Raw genomic sequence first — 16,603 nt, forward strand, 5'->3', positions numbered from 1 at the left:
GAGAGAGAGAGAGAGAGAGAGAGAGAGAGAGAGAGAGAGGAAGAAGAAAGAGAGAGAGAGAGAGAGAAAGAGAGCGAGAAAGAGAGAGATGCAATCCAGAAACTCTCGGGAACCAATCTTCTCTGATGAAAATACCTTGTCCTCTGTGAGGTTTGATACCGCACCCGCGGGGGCCAATTTCGTTTGTTACTTTTTGGAATACCGCGAGTACGTTTGAATTGGACAGAGTTCTTCGGTCCTTGCGAGGCAGATTCCAGGCGAACGTTTTGAGAGTACGTGCGGGCGAGTGTAGTCGGCAAAGCAGGGGTAAGGAAGTGGAAAATGCATTGTCTCCTCAGCACGTGTCACTTTTGCGATCAGTTCTCTCGGCGAAAAATATTGGTGCAGCTTAATTAGAGCTCAAAACTACGTGCGAGGACAATTTTACAAAGGAAAAATCGCCCGAAATGTTAAATTTCCACGAGAGAGATATAAAGCGTGCATAAAAGCTTATCATACTTTTTAATTGACACGATGTCATTTGTATGGAATGTTGATATAATTGTTTCTGAGAGACAATTACAAATAATTGTATAAACATATATGGAGTATTGAAATTTTGAAAGTTGTAATAAATTGTAAGTTTTTCGTAACGATAGAAAAATTCTCGCGATAGAAAAATGGATCTCAATCTCGTGAAAGAATATGTCAATAAAACTATCATCCGTTTACTCTAAGATAACCTGTATTTGCGGTCTTATATGGATATTCGACGTGGGGTGTTCCAAGTCGAACATTTCAAAACACTACGAGCGCCTGGCTATTACTAGAAAGGGTTAGATCGCCTGAGGGATCAGCAGGGGAATTTCATGTTGGTCGTCGGGTCTTCTGGGAATCTGCACTGCGACACTTACATTCTCACTATCCTTATCCCTTTCCATGTCGCTTCAAATCTCTCTCTCTCTCTCTCTCTCTCTCTGCTCTTTTTCTTTCTCTTGTCACCCTCTCACTCTGTCACTATTCCGCTTCAGTCGATAGCAGCGGCGAAGAGAGGCGCCAAAGATGGATTCCGGTATCGGAAGGATCGGGAGTAGGATTTCTCAGGTTATATTCTTGCCGCGAGCTATACGGAATATCCCGAGATTCGAATGTACTTTGCTATAAGCGACTGTTCCGAGTGGGGTTTCCATGAAAGTTACATCTTTGTATGATGTGAACTTTATGATCAACCCGACGTTGTACGCACCGCGTACATCCGGGTAAAGAAAACGCACCGTGGTACCCGGATATTACTCCAAGTTGCAAGAGAAAGGAAGCGGAAGTAGAATCAACTGCTTATACGTAATGTAATGGAGAACAGGAATTTTTGCGGATGTCGTTCATGCGATTAGGACTTGTTAGCTCATCCTGCTCGTTGCGGAATACATACAGAATCTCACATATATTTGAGAGAAGCCTTGAGAACGTCTTTAGGACGTAGAACGTCTTATTTCCTTAAACTCGTATCAGCTTACAATTGACGATTGCTCAGTTCTGTTTCAGCTAATCACGATGAACTTGCTGCATCGTGATTGACTAAAATAGGACTTGATTCATTAATCATCAATCCAAAATCTAATATAGGCAAGAAGTTTGTGTTGTATGGGATGTCATACTGATAATAGGTTTTTTATTTCTGCTAGACTGCATTAAAAATTCTCTTTCTCGCTTTCGCCAAATATTAAACATATCCTATTTTAAGTTCCAAAAGTGTACACTAGTTTAGCTATAAAAAACTCATCTAATATTCTTATAATGTAAAAATCTGAATTTGTCGCGTCCAAGTTCTGTTCGAAACAATGCGCTCGAGAATGGATCGGGAAAGCTTGGATCATGCGATTCACATGGCAGAAAAACCGCAGGCGCATAAAAGAAAATCGCAACCACGATTGGCTCATGCATTTTTCAGCGGTCGCTTTAGTATTTGCTTGATCGGACGTTTGTACGTCCCTTCGACGTCGGGGCGTACCTTTCACTGAGTTCTGCGAAAGGCAGCACGCGGTGATAAAATGGTCGTACGCGAGGGAGTGTGTGCTCGAATAAGTAGCGCGAATAGAAAGTAACGCATATTCCGGTTCAGTCGCAAGTTCGCGACTGAAGTGAGAGATCGATCGGGGCCGTGCCCTCGCGAAATAGCGACCTATAGTATACCTATACCCTTCATGTTCGATCTGATCGCCACGAATCGTTTCTTCGCGGCGGCGCGGCGTGACGTGCGTGCCGAGCTTGATCGATTTCCCAAGCGAAATGTAACCACTATTTCTCTCCTTCCTCGGCTCTCATTTTCCATCCAACGTCCAGGAGAACGTAATATGCGCTTAAGACTTCTCTTTAAAGCCGTAGTAAATTAGTTCGCTGCGTGATCTTCCTTTGATTGAATGGAAAAGGAGAGCGACAGTCTACTTTTATGTAAATGTTGCTATTATTATTGCCATATTATTTATTATAATTGATATAAGGTGATATTTAATCTTCGTAATGTTAATTTTATTTTATTCCTGTTAACTTATGCAAAAGTTTAAAACAAATATATATATATATGTTTAAAAAAAACATTCAATTAAATGAATCTAGTTTTATATTGCATGCATATATTTAAACTCGAAAGTTTGATGAAACCACAGAATTTAAAAATATTGGAAGCCATATAGAACTTTAAATAATTTAAAGATAAAAATTGAAACTAAACTTATATGAAATCAATTGGTTAAAGTAGAATTCATAAAAAACTTAACTCTTACTCTTTATCTAATTGTTTTAAATTTAATAACTATTTATATTTTTATATTCTCTAAATCTAAATCAGTAAATAGTCATTAATTACTCAGTGGCATACGTGGCACTGAGTAAATCAATGAAGTTCAATTAAAAAAGAAAGAATGTTTGAGCATTATATAACTAAAATATTGATATTTGCAGGTTAATTTTAATTTTCCAATATTGAATTTAAGTACTAAATAAGATTAGTTATATCACATAATAAAGATTAGCTAAGTTAGGAATATCACATTTAATTCACTTTTTATGATTATCAGTGGCACTGATATCAGTGATTATTCAGATTTAGAGAGAACACATTTACGGAATACATATAAAAAAATAATACACATAAAATAATATCTATAATAATACATATAAAAAATTATAGATTCAGAATATATATTGCATTAAATTCTCACAGACTAGTACTCACCGATCACGGTCAAATTATATCGGAAGCTGCGGGTCTGGCCCTTCCGGAAATCCACTCTACATCTGTACGTCGCCGCATCGTGCCGCTTTATATCATCGATCACCAGAACCGCCGGACTTGGAAAAGACGTTCGGAAAAAAGCGCGTGGACCAAAAACGCCGGAATCCGATGAGTGGTGTGCCTTCGTCACTGGCTTCTCTCGCGCATCGATTCTGTAATGAAAAAAAAAATCCATTTTAGAAACTCTTAAACTTATAATCCAAGAATATAAAATATTTCCATAATTATAGAGTAGATGATAGGCATTATCCTATTATCTCTTACTGATTAACTATTATCGAGAAATAATTTTACTAACCGTTATTAAATTTGAAGAATAACGATTAATAAACTAAACTTTCTTATTATTATCATCAAGTCATATTTTTATAAGAGCAATAATGCTTAAAATACTATTATAAGACTATTTGAAAAAATTTCCAATCGGAATCGTTCTATTCTTATTCTTTATATTTCCATTTAAAAAAAAAATGAGAATTCGAATCGAACCTTTTCAAATAATTTTGTAATATCTTTCCATCTCGAATATTGTGGTAAGTTCACAATTTAATAAACTGATTAGCTATGTTACAATAGTTACTAATAGCTACTAATAGCGAATAAATACTAATAGCTTATAATCTAATAGCTGTGTTCAGAAATCAGCGATTAGTAAACATTTAGTAATTATAATTGTTTGTTTTGGAAATCTACTTTTAGATTTTTGGTATATTTAAATTAATATATTAAAAGCAATAATCATTAAGACTGATAATCAAGTTACTCTTTTCTAACATGTTAGTAACCGCTTAATCAAATAATTATTTAAATAATTGGTTATTTTTAAGCAACAATTATTGCTATAACCGTTTAGTAAAAATAATTACATATAATATAAATCATATCTTTCTCTCTCTTATATTGATAATAAGATTACTTTGTTATTTAATTTAATCAATTTACAACTTAAATATATGTTATCTTTTTTTATGCTAGATCGATCTCGTACAATTTTCAAATTTTTTTTAATTATTTTGTATTTTGCGTTCTATTCTTTAAGTTCAATACGGCGCCATTGTATAGTCGGGTTTCTTTTTCTTCCGCACAATTGTAAGACAATTACCAGAAGTTTCAAGAATTCATGGCACGACCGGTGGTATTCCGATATGTACATAGAAAACGATCGTACAATTTCCGGCCAATGAAATTCCAACCTTACGCAAAGAGATTCTGCTGAACGACGGCAGACAATGGGGATCGTGGGGTTGAAAGGAACGATGGGGAAAAAAAATTTGCATTGCGATTCATTGACCGCCCCAACGAACCATGATAGCATGTATCTGAGTATTATCCGCTTACGAGCCCAATATAATTATTTCAAATCGATGGAATAATTATCGTGCGCGGTGCAGAGAGAATGGGGCGTGGCGCGTTCAGGTAGCCGGCGATAACGCAATTAAATCGCAGCCGTGTTATCCGATATTTTGAACGGACACCGCTCATTTCATCGATATTGCGTAGATACTAGCCTAGCTGAAGAAAAAGGACCGATATGCGCGATCGAATCGAATCAAATCGAACCACGCTGGCTGATTACAATGGATAATTGGAAAATATAATCATGCCGCTCGGTATAATCTACGGCATTTACGTTATATTATGGTTTAGCGCTCATGTAAAATATTTTAAAATTGAGCGACTGTTGAGATGCAACAAGAATGATTGAATTAAATTCTGATAGCTGATTCTTTCTCTCTCTTTTCTTCTCTTCTCTCTCTCTCTCTCTCTCTCTCTCTCTCTCTCTCTCTCTCTCTCAGAAACTTCTTAATTTGAAATGAAGACGATAAGAAGATTCACAAAGATAATACAATGACAGCAATATAGCGCGAAAAATAAATTTGCGAAATAATGGAAATCAAAGAAAACTGAAAATAAGATGAAACTGAGGTGGAATAAAGAGAAATGTTCACAGTTGATTTTTGCCGCTCCGTGTTTCGCAGTAATTCTAAAATGAGATTTTACGAGTGCGCGTTCAGCGATTCCTGTTTGACATTAACTGCAATTATATGCACGTGTAATATAGTAACTATATATTAATGGGAACGTAAAATTTCCCGGTGGCGCAATATCGGATCTCGTTTGACGTAAATGTAATGTCAAAAGCTTCCTGCCGGTGAAATTACGTATTTTATTAACGAAAGCGACGATATACGTTACGAAATTCACGATCAGTACGGAAGGAAAGTTATTATTATTAATTTCACACACACTCACACACACATACAAATATACGCAATTTAGCAGAGGATCCTATCATCATAAAACTACTTTCGTCGCAACGAGTAACACATTATGTCGTTGTAATTATTAATAAAAGGACATTTCCTCTCATGACAAAGATCAGATTTAACGTACCATAATTACGTCTCGCAAAATACCACGACATTAATTACCACGTCATGTCTCCTGATATTTGTGACATAGAATAATTCGCAAGATTCTAATGTGAGAATACATGGAACGAATGCAATTGTATTGTGTTTAAATTTAGAAAAGAAAAAAATCGCATTTCGTTCGCAATAATGTACCGTACTTTCTTTTCACCTTGAATGCGTTCACAAGGCTTATGCGTTGCCAGCACACAAGAGTTTTTATTTCCTTTCCTTAGATTTCGCATAGATGAGGGACGCAGGGGAGATGCGACGCAATGGATGTGGTTGAGAAGTGGCGAGAATAGAAGAAAGTGACGGAGACGAAGGGCAGGAAGATACGCGGCCAAGAGATGCAATAAGGAAATGCGTATCTTTCGTCTTCCCTTTATGCGCTGGCAGGACCGTTTCTTTATCCTTCGGCAGGCGGTTTTCGAGGAGCACTCCGGCGAAGACCCTCGATTCACGTCGACGTGGGCGCCAAGTAATACGGAATCGATGTCTGTTTTATGAAACGTTTTATCTTGCCGCGCAGCCAGCTTTCCAATATTTCGCTCGACTCTCGCCTGCCTCGTTCACGATCTTTTCCTTCGAACTATCATTCTCCATCATCACCGTTCTCTCTCACTTCATCATGTTAGGCTGTTCTTTTTCATACAATTGCGTTCCGCTTCGATTATCTCTCTTTTCGAGAATGATACATACTTTTTAAGCCAGTAGGGAATCAGAGATGCACGTCCCTTAAGAGGTACAAGTCATTGGAGTAAAAAAAATCAGATCGTAGATGCATCTCGATATCAATATAATTTTTGATGTTTCGATAAGACAAACAAATATTTTCAGTGAAGGTGCGACATTTTGATAATCCGAAAAAAGTCTGAATAGAAAGACTCACTACATTCTCGTGCTACTTCCTAGTTAATAGACAGTTTTAAATTATTATATTATGTGTATATAAAACGATGTGTATATAAAATAAGAATATAAAAGCATTAGCAATAATATTCGTTAAAGTTATTATGCTTAATCATTGCTTATATATTATTAAACATTTATAATATAATTTATTAAATAATTTATTAAATTATCCTTTCACTGATGAGGAATCTTCTAATTGATTTTGTCAAACATTAACTTTAATTTTGTATATTGACATCGTGCTTGGCTCATTGCCTCGTATTGTAATTTATCCACGTAAATTTAAAATGCTGCTATTAGTAAGTTTAATATTAATATTTTTATATAGGTAATATGCATATAAAAATGTATATGTATGTGTCGTCCATTTGACAAACATTCTTGACGAATATAAATTTCTCTCAAATTGTACGATCAATTCAGTTAATCAGAATAAATTTCAATATTTACTTTGTATTTGGAACTTTTTGAAATTTTTGTCTAACATGCAAATGTAGAAAATTAAATTAAGAAAAAATATCTACGGAATAAGGTTTTCATATTATACTTGTAAAATTTCATACATTTAGGATTAAATATTTTTAAAACGGTATAATAAAAATTAAATAAAATTTTTTCAAGATATTATTGCCATAATCAATCTTTATATGTGTATTATGTGATTTGTTTTATATTTCATCAAACGCGAAAACCTCTTTAAAAATAAACAGATAAAATATACAGGCGTGCAGTAAATGGGCATTGAAAAAAATTTTGATCTAATAAATGATCGTTAATCAATGTCCGACTTAATGTAATTAATTCATTGATACAATAATAATTGAATTCATTTATATAACTACATATTCATTCTCTTGCAATAAATTCTAGTAACAGTTTTATAATCTAAACCATTATGAGAATTCATTGGACCAATTTTCATTAATTCAATGAATATTTTATTGTATTTATAGTTTTGCTTCAGTGTGAATACTGTTGAGAGTTTGCGAACGAGCGACGGTCGCTTTTCTTTTTTCAGGCACTAATAGATTTTATTCGGGGCGCAGTATATATAAATTGAAAAAAAGAAAGGAGAACCGTGTTTAAGAAATCTGCCTTTCTGCAGTTGTGCATAACTGAAAACGCCGGCCATTTCATATTTAAATCGAATAATTTCGGAGTACAGTTAAATTCATTTCCAATATTCCGCCCTAATCCACGGTCTCGTGCGCCTTTCTTCCCTCCTCGCGTATCTCCTACGCGACTCTCCGCCAACGATACACCCTCGTAAAAATGATAAATGTCCGACGAGCAAAGAGTAAATAGCGACGGAATGAATGTACAGCTCGCCGCTTTTGCATAGCGTACAAGAAAATTATACGTCTCTAAATATTTATTGGCGCATTAATTTTGTGACGTGTCTTTAACCTGGATTACCATCCCTCCTTCTCCTCCTTCAGTCCTCGCGATATGCAGAAGAAAGGTGGGGAAGGTGCAGCAGAATAATACTCATTGCGTCTCGTTTGTTTACCATGGCACGCCTATGGGATAAAGTCGCCGGGATGACCCTCTTTTACAATTTTCTAGATTACATGAATTTCGAGAGCGGCTGAGTGCTTTTTAATATTTCGCTCTACTTTTTCTCGTGCATACTCTCCATGTGTGTGTACATATATACTTTCCACCTACTTTTCTTCTTTCTTTACACACACACACACACACACACACACACACACACACACACACACACACACACACACAACACACACACATGTCCTTCCCTCATCCCCTTCTTCATCTTTCTGCCACCGTTTTTTCTCACGATTCTTTATAGCGAAAATAACACGTACGGCCTTGGGCAAAGGGTAAATAGCAAGAGAATAAATGCATGGCACCCGTTTTACGGGTACGCGCAATAAAATTTTTTTTCTTCCTTAACTCGCTCCCGCATAGCTCTATGTTAATTCCTCGTGTTTCTGCGGGAAACCGTATTCACGGCATATCACGATCAACCGGTGGAATTATCTAAAATTCGCGTAATGCTTTTACGTTCGTTTTTATTAAGTCGATGAGAGCGTTATGTTTATATAGTAATAAACAGCTATAATATTCATGAGAATCTTATTTATGTGTGTGATTGCGAGATGCATGTATTGCGACTTTTAATAAATCTTTCAAAATAGTCTTATTGCGATGTTTTAATAAATCTTTCAAAACAGTTTTATGTTCAGTCGCAAATTCAAACAAAAGAATTCTTTCTCTCATACCAAACACAACTTTTCAAAGTGTTTTTAATCGATGTATGATCAATATTATTGATAGAACTATGGTATATAAAAATATCAGCGAAACAAGTATGACGTATCAAGAGATGTAGTGTTTTATAGTGCTAGGAATGATATATTTCGGTACAATGTATAAATATAGCTGTATGTATTTAAAATTTTTAAAATATGCTACGATGATTAAAATTATTTTAAATGACTTCACACGAAAAGAACGATTTTGCTAAAGTATTAATAAAAAATTTTAATAAATACAGATCTAAAAATAATTTTGTTAAACCATCAAAATAATTATATTGAAATCTCAAACATAATGAGCAGCGTAGTAAAAAGTTTTGACACTTTGCCAATTAGTTTAAACATCCTACATAATTATTTTGATGGTTGAAACAAAATTATTTTCAGATCTGTCTAGCTAAATTTTTAGATAGACTTTAGCAAAATTGTTCTTTCCGTGTGAAGTAGTTTAAAATAATTTTATAAAATATTATAAAATAATTTACCTTAAATAAATAAAAATACGATGAAGCTAAAATCGTTTAAATGTTCTTTCTGTGTCGGTTTAACAAACGATAGAAATAATTTGCACAAATGGATTCAATATATTATTCAAAGAAATATTAAAAGTGATTATTTCACTTTGTAAAAAAATTATAAGCGTGATGTAAACATAAACCAATTTCACCTAATAAATGTAACATTACATTATTTGGCAATGCTTTTAAGAATTTAAAATTTATTCATGCAGTATCTGTATTAGCAAAATTATTGAAAAATCTTCAAAAGTCAGTTGATGAGAGTTTGATGTTTTAAAAAATATGTATGTAGTATATTAAAAGAAAAAGATATTTATTTACAGTTTCGTTAGATGCATTTAATAACGTTACGTCTAGCTTTTAATTAAAAATTTACTCTCGTGCAATACCTTCACAATACATTAGTAAAATTCTATTTAAAATAATATACACAAGTCAACACAAATATATAATACATTATAATATATAAGAAAATATTGATTTATAACTTTAACTCAATTTTTATGTATTAAAAAAAAATACTGTAAATGTAGAAACATCGCAGCGCGATTTATTAATAAGATAAATATATCCAACAATTGATTTGCATATAAAATTATTGAAATAAATGCAAAACATCATTATTGATATAATGTGTTTGTGAGAAATTGTAAGAGATATTCTTCAGCAGTAGTAGCCAAATTGAATAATATCGCACAATGTTACATTCTAACATCCCTATATATTAAATCGTAAACTTAGAAATCAATCTCGACTTTATTTCTTCAATATATTAGCGCAATCTTCGATACAACTATTAAACGTTCAATTGTGCAATAATGTCGAGCGTGTAGAAGCCATTTAAAAACAACAGTTAATTGATTGCGTCGCGCGAGTTAGATGACGAAACGAGGCGAAGAAGAAAAAGCATTTTGTCGCGAGTGAGACTTACTTCGATTAGTTCTTACAACACGAACCAGTTTCCATTAAAACTCTCAATTTGATTCCACTGTGGCAAATCAAATTTAGAGTATTATTTCCAATAGATGTAAAAGCTTTGTGAATCGAAGTGAAGGAGGAAATAAGCGCAGTCAAACGCATTTCCACTGACTTATAGCGAATTCGATTGGACTCAGTACACACTGTTACATATAAAACAGTCGTATACAAATTAATGTAAACATATGTGTTTAATGTAGATACAGAAACAAAGATTAAACCGTAAAATTCTCAATATATTTTAGCAATTTGAAATAGATACCGATGAGAATACCCAAGTAGAACAATAAGTCATAATATCAAAATGTCATGATATCAAAATCATTCTAAAATATTATTTACGGTTCATTTTAACATCATTTCAACGCCACTTCGATATTAACGTGATTTGTTATTCTGCTTGGATAAATTTAATTAAATACCTAAGAGAAATTCTATTTTTCGGTTAAACCACTCACTTAAATATTTTTGTGTGAATCTATATATATGAAATGCAATCCAGAATAGAACTGAGTGTAATAGTATTAACATATTATTATTATTATTATTATTATTATTATTATTATTTTATTATGTATAACGAAATTACAAAGTATATACAAATAGTGAGACAGAACTGCCGTTACTAAACCTCCTAAAAAACGAAACGAATTACAAATTACAGAGAAATTAGTACAATTCCAGAAAGATAAGCTTCTTGCTTAGTAAATAATTAGATAGTTTTAAGAAGGTAGACAAGAATGATTTGAGCATAATTGTTGTTATTAAGCCTACCAGAAAACGAAATAAACATATGAAAGTAGTATTAAAATAATAACATTAATATATTGAGTAATAATTTTTGATGTTAATAAACATCTTTATTATGTTAAGTAAAAATTGTATTTTATAATTCGAAGTACATTTCACTTTTACACTCAGATGAAATCAGTGTGCAACGGTAACATTTAATATGCACCAGTGCACACTAGTGCGTCCAACCGAATTAGCTATTAAATTTGATTCTACGCCGCATTAGGTGCTTCAGTGGAAACTAGATCACGGTTAGGCTGCGTTTGGAAACTACATCCGAGAGTCCTAGTGTGTCATTCTATCTTTATTGCTCATTAAACGTACTTAATCTCTTCAGACTTTGTATACATTGTAGTGTACATAAAATTGGAAAGTATTATCGGTTGAAATTATTTATTTCTATCGACATCTGAAAGTAAATGCACATAATAATATATGTTTGAAGAATAATCAAAATTTCGAAACGAAAATTAAAGTACCCTTGAATTGAATTAAAAAAAAATCTTGTTTAATATGATTCCATTAAAATTAGATCTGAAGGAATTAATATTAATTCTCCGCTGAATGTTGAACTTTAAAAACAATCGATTTTTTTATCATAAATTCTATCTAAATAAATTTAAATTCGTAAAAAATAAGTAAAATGATTCAACTTTTGTGATAATAAAAATCGTTAATGCTTTTATAAAGTATATACACTGTTAAGTATCAAGAAGTGATAATCTAATCTCTTGATTTAATTAACATTTTATTATTTTTAACTTTCAAAGTGTGTCAAAATGTAAGTAATCAATCAATTTCTTGGTTGAGTTACTTAGTTCCAAAATAAACAATGTTCATATATACTTAGTAAGTAATAAACTAAATTTGGTTCTATTAAAATCAGGTCTGAAGAGGATAAAACAGGAAAATGACTCAGGGTGCATTCCGTTCATGTACAATGTGCGTAGTGTATCATTTATCTTTGTTTAACATTCGGTGAACAACAAGGATAATGATGCATCATGCTTGAAATTGAATGCACCCTCAGACACTGGAGACTTATTACGGTTCTTTAGACAATGTGAAAATTACAAAAATGAGCAAACTCACTTGTTAACCAATGAAGTTATAAATATTCTAGTAAATTTGATCACTTTTCACCTCGTTTTAAGAACCGTAATAAGTTCCTCGGAGTAAAAATTCCGAACGCGAATTTAAACGAGTCGCGCAGCCATTTTACGCATATTCCGCGCGCCGATATTTCCTCGTTTTCGTGTCGTATAGAACACGATCCTCGTATGCAAAGGTAAATAACAACCGAATAAAATGTGTACATACCGCCACTAGCCGTCTCTCGATCTGCCACAGTCACGAACGAACCGCAAAACGAAACCACGAACCAAAAAACACGCGCCACTCGAGCGACTTTGCGTCGCACCTGTGATCGCGCGAACACTTGAAGCGCTTTCCCGCGTTCTTCCTCTCCCCGACGACCCCGACTAACCCACGTTACGCCGCGCGGCTGCTAGTTGGCGCATCGCGTGACGCGCCGCGTCATCTGACGTCACGCGGAAATATTTCCATGACGCATGACATGACCGGTGCGTTCGAATGCCGCGGTTCACTGAACCGTCGAAATTACACACGTGTAAAAATCGTTGTATTACGCGATGTCTACAATATAACTCTTGAGTCGTAATAATTTGACAATAAAATTTAACAGTGTATGATTATTGCTTTACGTTCTCTGCAAAAAGATAAATATAGTAATGAGAGTCAGCAACGAAATGACGCAATTATTTAGTGAACAATCAATAATCAGATATTGGATTGATATTGGATCAATATAATCTGATTATTGATTGTTCACTAAATAATTGCACCGTTTATCGTTGCTGATTTTTACTAACCTACTATAGATATCTTTATCTTTTTTGTTATTTAAAATTCGAGAGTCTTAATATAATTACTGTTTACGTGTACTGTTTAGTTCTCTACTGTGATTGACCAATTTGTTCACCGCATAAATTTTTTGTGTGCCGTAGTCTTTATATAAAAAATGATTTTGTTTTATTTCGAGAAATCCAGAAATATAATTGTTAAATAATAATTAATTATTGCGCATTAATTATTGCGCAATTATTATTCTCAATTAGTTGAATATTAATTTGTTGTTAAATTTCGAGAGTCCATTTTTATCATGTTGTTAAAAAAAATAATATTATATCAATAGCATTATTTTAAATGTTTAAATTTTATTGATTCAATAACAGTATTAATAAAACGTATAAAGTTTTATTAAAATAAGAGCATATTTATTTTATAAATTTACTAAATAAATTAACAAAATTATTTTAAATTAAAATAATTTTGATGTAATATCACTTTTTCTCAGTGTGAATTGATGTAGTCGTTAAAACGTTATAACTTCAAGCTTAAGGCTTAAATCGTAAAAAATTGTCCAATCAGTCACGTGAGAATAATCGACTACATGGATCGTTCGGTATTCATAGTCGGATCTTACATTTAAGATCATTAAGGTCTTAAGTACAATTTTAAGATATCATAAATCAATCACAGGTCGCTATTAGCGCGTAAAACATTACTTAAGATGATCTTGAATTAAGAACCGACTATGAATACCGGCTTCAAGTTAAGATACTAATTGCTAATGCGACTCTCTGATTGATCTATGATAAAATGGACGTTTTAAGACTGTATTTAATACTGCCTTAAATATAAGAATTAATTATGAATATCAGTCATAGTCGATTATTTTCCTGCGGTTGATTAATTTCTTACGGCTTAAGACTTAAAACATTATAGATCCTATTATAGATTAAGGATATATCTGCACAAATTTACATAGCCGCATAAAAAAATGTATAAAGAAAATTATCCAATCGCATTTCTCCGACAAAAACGCACGTAAAATGTGATTGGATAATTTTTTTTATGCATACGTTTATATGGCTATGCAAGTTGTAGATATACCTTTACGCCTCAAGCTAAAATCTTGTTGAAGACGCCGCTTAAAAAGCGACGAGTGGCAACGCCGCGTCATTTCGGCGCGTCATGGCGAACGCGCGGATGAAGATTGTGTGTTCGTGAAATTCGAATTCTCGCTTTGTCGGAATAACGCGATGGTGCCGGTTGACGTAATCGATCCCCGTAGTCGAGATCTTTAGAGCTTGGTGTGAGCTATATGTCGATAGGAAGTCGCAGAAAAGCGAAAAACGTCGCGAGATCGCGTTAAAGTTGGGCGAGAAAAACTCGATGGGTATCGCGCGCAAAATCGCAACAGTGAAGCGCGTCTTGGCGACGATTTAAGTGTCGCGATAACGTAAGCTGGATCAGTGCTCGCCTCAAAACTTGAACGTTAAACGTACCGAAATGGTGCCGTTCGCGAGTGACTAGCAGTAGAGAAAGTGGACAAAAATAATTTCTTCGTATCAAGTAAGAGATTTTCCATTCCCGCTTTCTCTCCGTAAAATGTGTCATTATGGATTATTAATTATCCCTTCGATAATGTGAAATTTTTATTCATTTGCTTGAGTCTTCAAACTTCAATGCAGATTTTTATATTTTTTCGGGCTGTATAAATATTAATAAAATTCTTATATCATTAAAGTCGTAATATCAAAAATTAAATCCAATTTGACTTATTTTTCAAAATCATTTTTGTAGTCGCCACTGTGTTTCTTCTCAATGTGTCTCAATGTTAATTTAAAAATGATTGTAGAATATAGAAACAGAAATGTCGATGAAATTATCAGTGATGAATTATCAGCGATACTAAAAAAAAGTGTGTTGATAATTTAGTAGTAAAAATGTCGCAATTCAAGCGACATTTTTACTACTGTAATGTCTTCTAAATTTAAAATCTATTAAAATTGTTGAAATTTTGTTTTAAATGTTCAACACAAATAAACGAAAAAAACCATATTCGATCAACATGAGCCTTAGTACTTAATAATATTTTTGTATGAATTTCATAATTTTCCAATTTAAATTCCAATAAAATTCACATAAAAATATTATTAAGCATCAAGGTTTGCTTTAACTGGATATGACCTCGCTCTTCGTATTAAATCATTAACGTTAATTAATTATTATTTTTAGATGGAATCGTGTGCAGAGTGAGTGGCTTTTCATATACAACTAGAGTCCAGAGAATTCTTGTATCCTATATACGACGTAAAATATCTGAGAGAGTACAGGTGAGTGCGAATTAAAACTCAGGAATTCTGTACTTTTAATAAACACTTTTAATAAAACGCGCGCCGCACTTCCTCTGCCTTCTTTCAACGGCTTCATCTAAGAGTCTCGACATGGATTAACAGAGAATTATAAAAATTTCTCAACCGTCATGTTGAACTTTCGTAGAGAAATTTTATTGCGTCTTTACGCAGCCAGAGAATTAAGTTTGTTATTTTGATGACTTATCTTTAGCCTTCCCACGCGCTGTAAAAGCAAACGATCATATATTATCTTATCGATTTTGCCGATTATTTTAATAATATTACGCGCATTCATCTCGATATAACAATATTTGCGGTGCCGACGCATATACGCATATTTCACTATGCATGGCATGTATTTATACCAATTTCAAGTCAAAAAGGCGCGTTTTCGCTCTAGCCCGCCGCTTTGTGAGAGAGGGCGGGAAGTGCTCGGTTCGCAAAAAGTAATATTTACAATATAGAGTAATAAAGTTTTGGCTTTATTCGGCCGGTGCTAAAAAAAAAAAAAAAATAAAAAGAACAAAAACGAGATTACGAGACACGGATGCAATTTCCGGGGGTTACATTTAAAATTCAGAGGTACGTCGTTTCTCGCTGAAGTCATCGTGGATTGTTCTCGTGCGGTGTTTACAGCGTAAGGCTGTGCACACAGTGGAACAAATATTAAGAGAATAAATATTAAATATAATAACAATAATAGGGACAATATTAAGGGAATAAATATTAAATATAATACTAAATATAATTTAAAAAATTAAAAATATAAAACGTAATGCATAATGGTTACAAATAATAATAGATGTAAGATATGTTATATTTCATGTCTTATTTATTTTATCCAGCGTACGTTACATTTGTAATCTTTTAGGAGCGAATATTGCATATTTGAAATTCATTTTAAATTAAATTTAGGATCAATTCGAGGTTTATTAAATTCGAGGGTTATTAAATTCTGTGCAGATTAGTTACACTTAAGAACTGAAGATGGAAATATGTATGTAGCATTAAACATTAAAACTTCTAACCAGAGAAGCAATATAATATATCGATTTAGATATATTTTGATAGATAAATTTCGATAAATTTTCTTTACTTGCAAGTCATTTTTTTTAGCAAAAGATGTGTTATACTTTTAGTTGTATTTTTAACGATAAAATAATGGTGTCCTTAAAAAGAATTAATCTCTATACATATACTTCTAAAATTTTTA

At 33.1% G+C, this 16,603-nt stretch overlaps 1 protein-coding gene across 1 annotated transcript in view; it reads right to left on the reverse strand.

The window, feature by feature from the left end:
- Positions 1-16,603, reverse strand: part of LOC105620368 (nephrin) — a 113,219-nt gene that overhangs the window by 87,673 nt on the left and 8,943 nt on the right. Inside the window, exon 3 of the mRNA XM_012201868.1 lies at positions 3,212-3,423. Coding sequence (XP_012057258.1) covers positions 3,212-3,423 — 212 coding nt within the window. The remainder of the gene's footprint in view (positions 1-3,211; positions 3,424-16,603) is intronic.

This window comes from Atta cephalotes, assembly GCF_000143395.1.
Source record: "Atta cephalotes unplaced genomic scaffold scaffold00025, whole genome shotgun sequence".
Classification (NCBI taxonomy): Eukaryota; Metazoa; Arthropoda; class Insecta; order Hymenoptera; family Formicidae; genus Atta; species Atta cephalotes.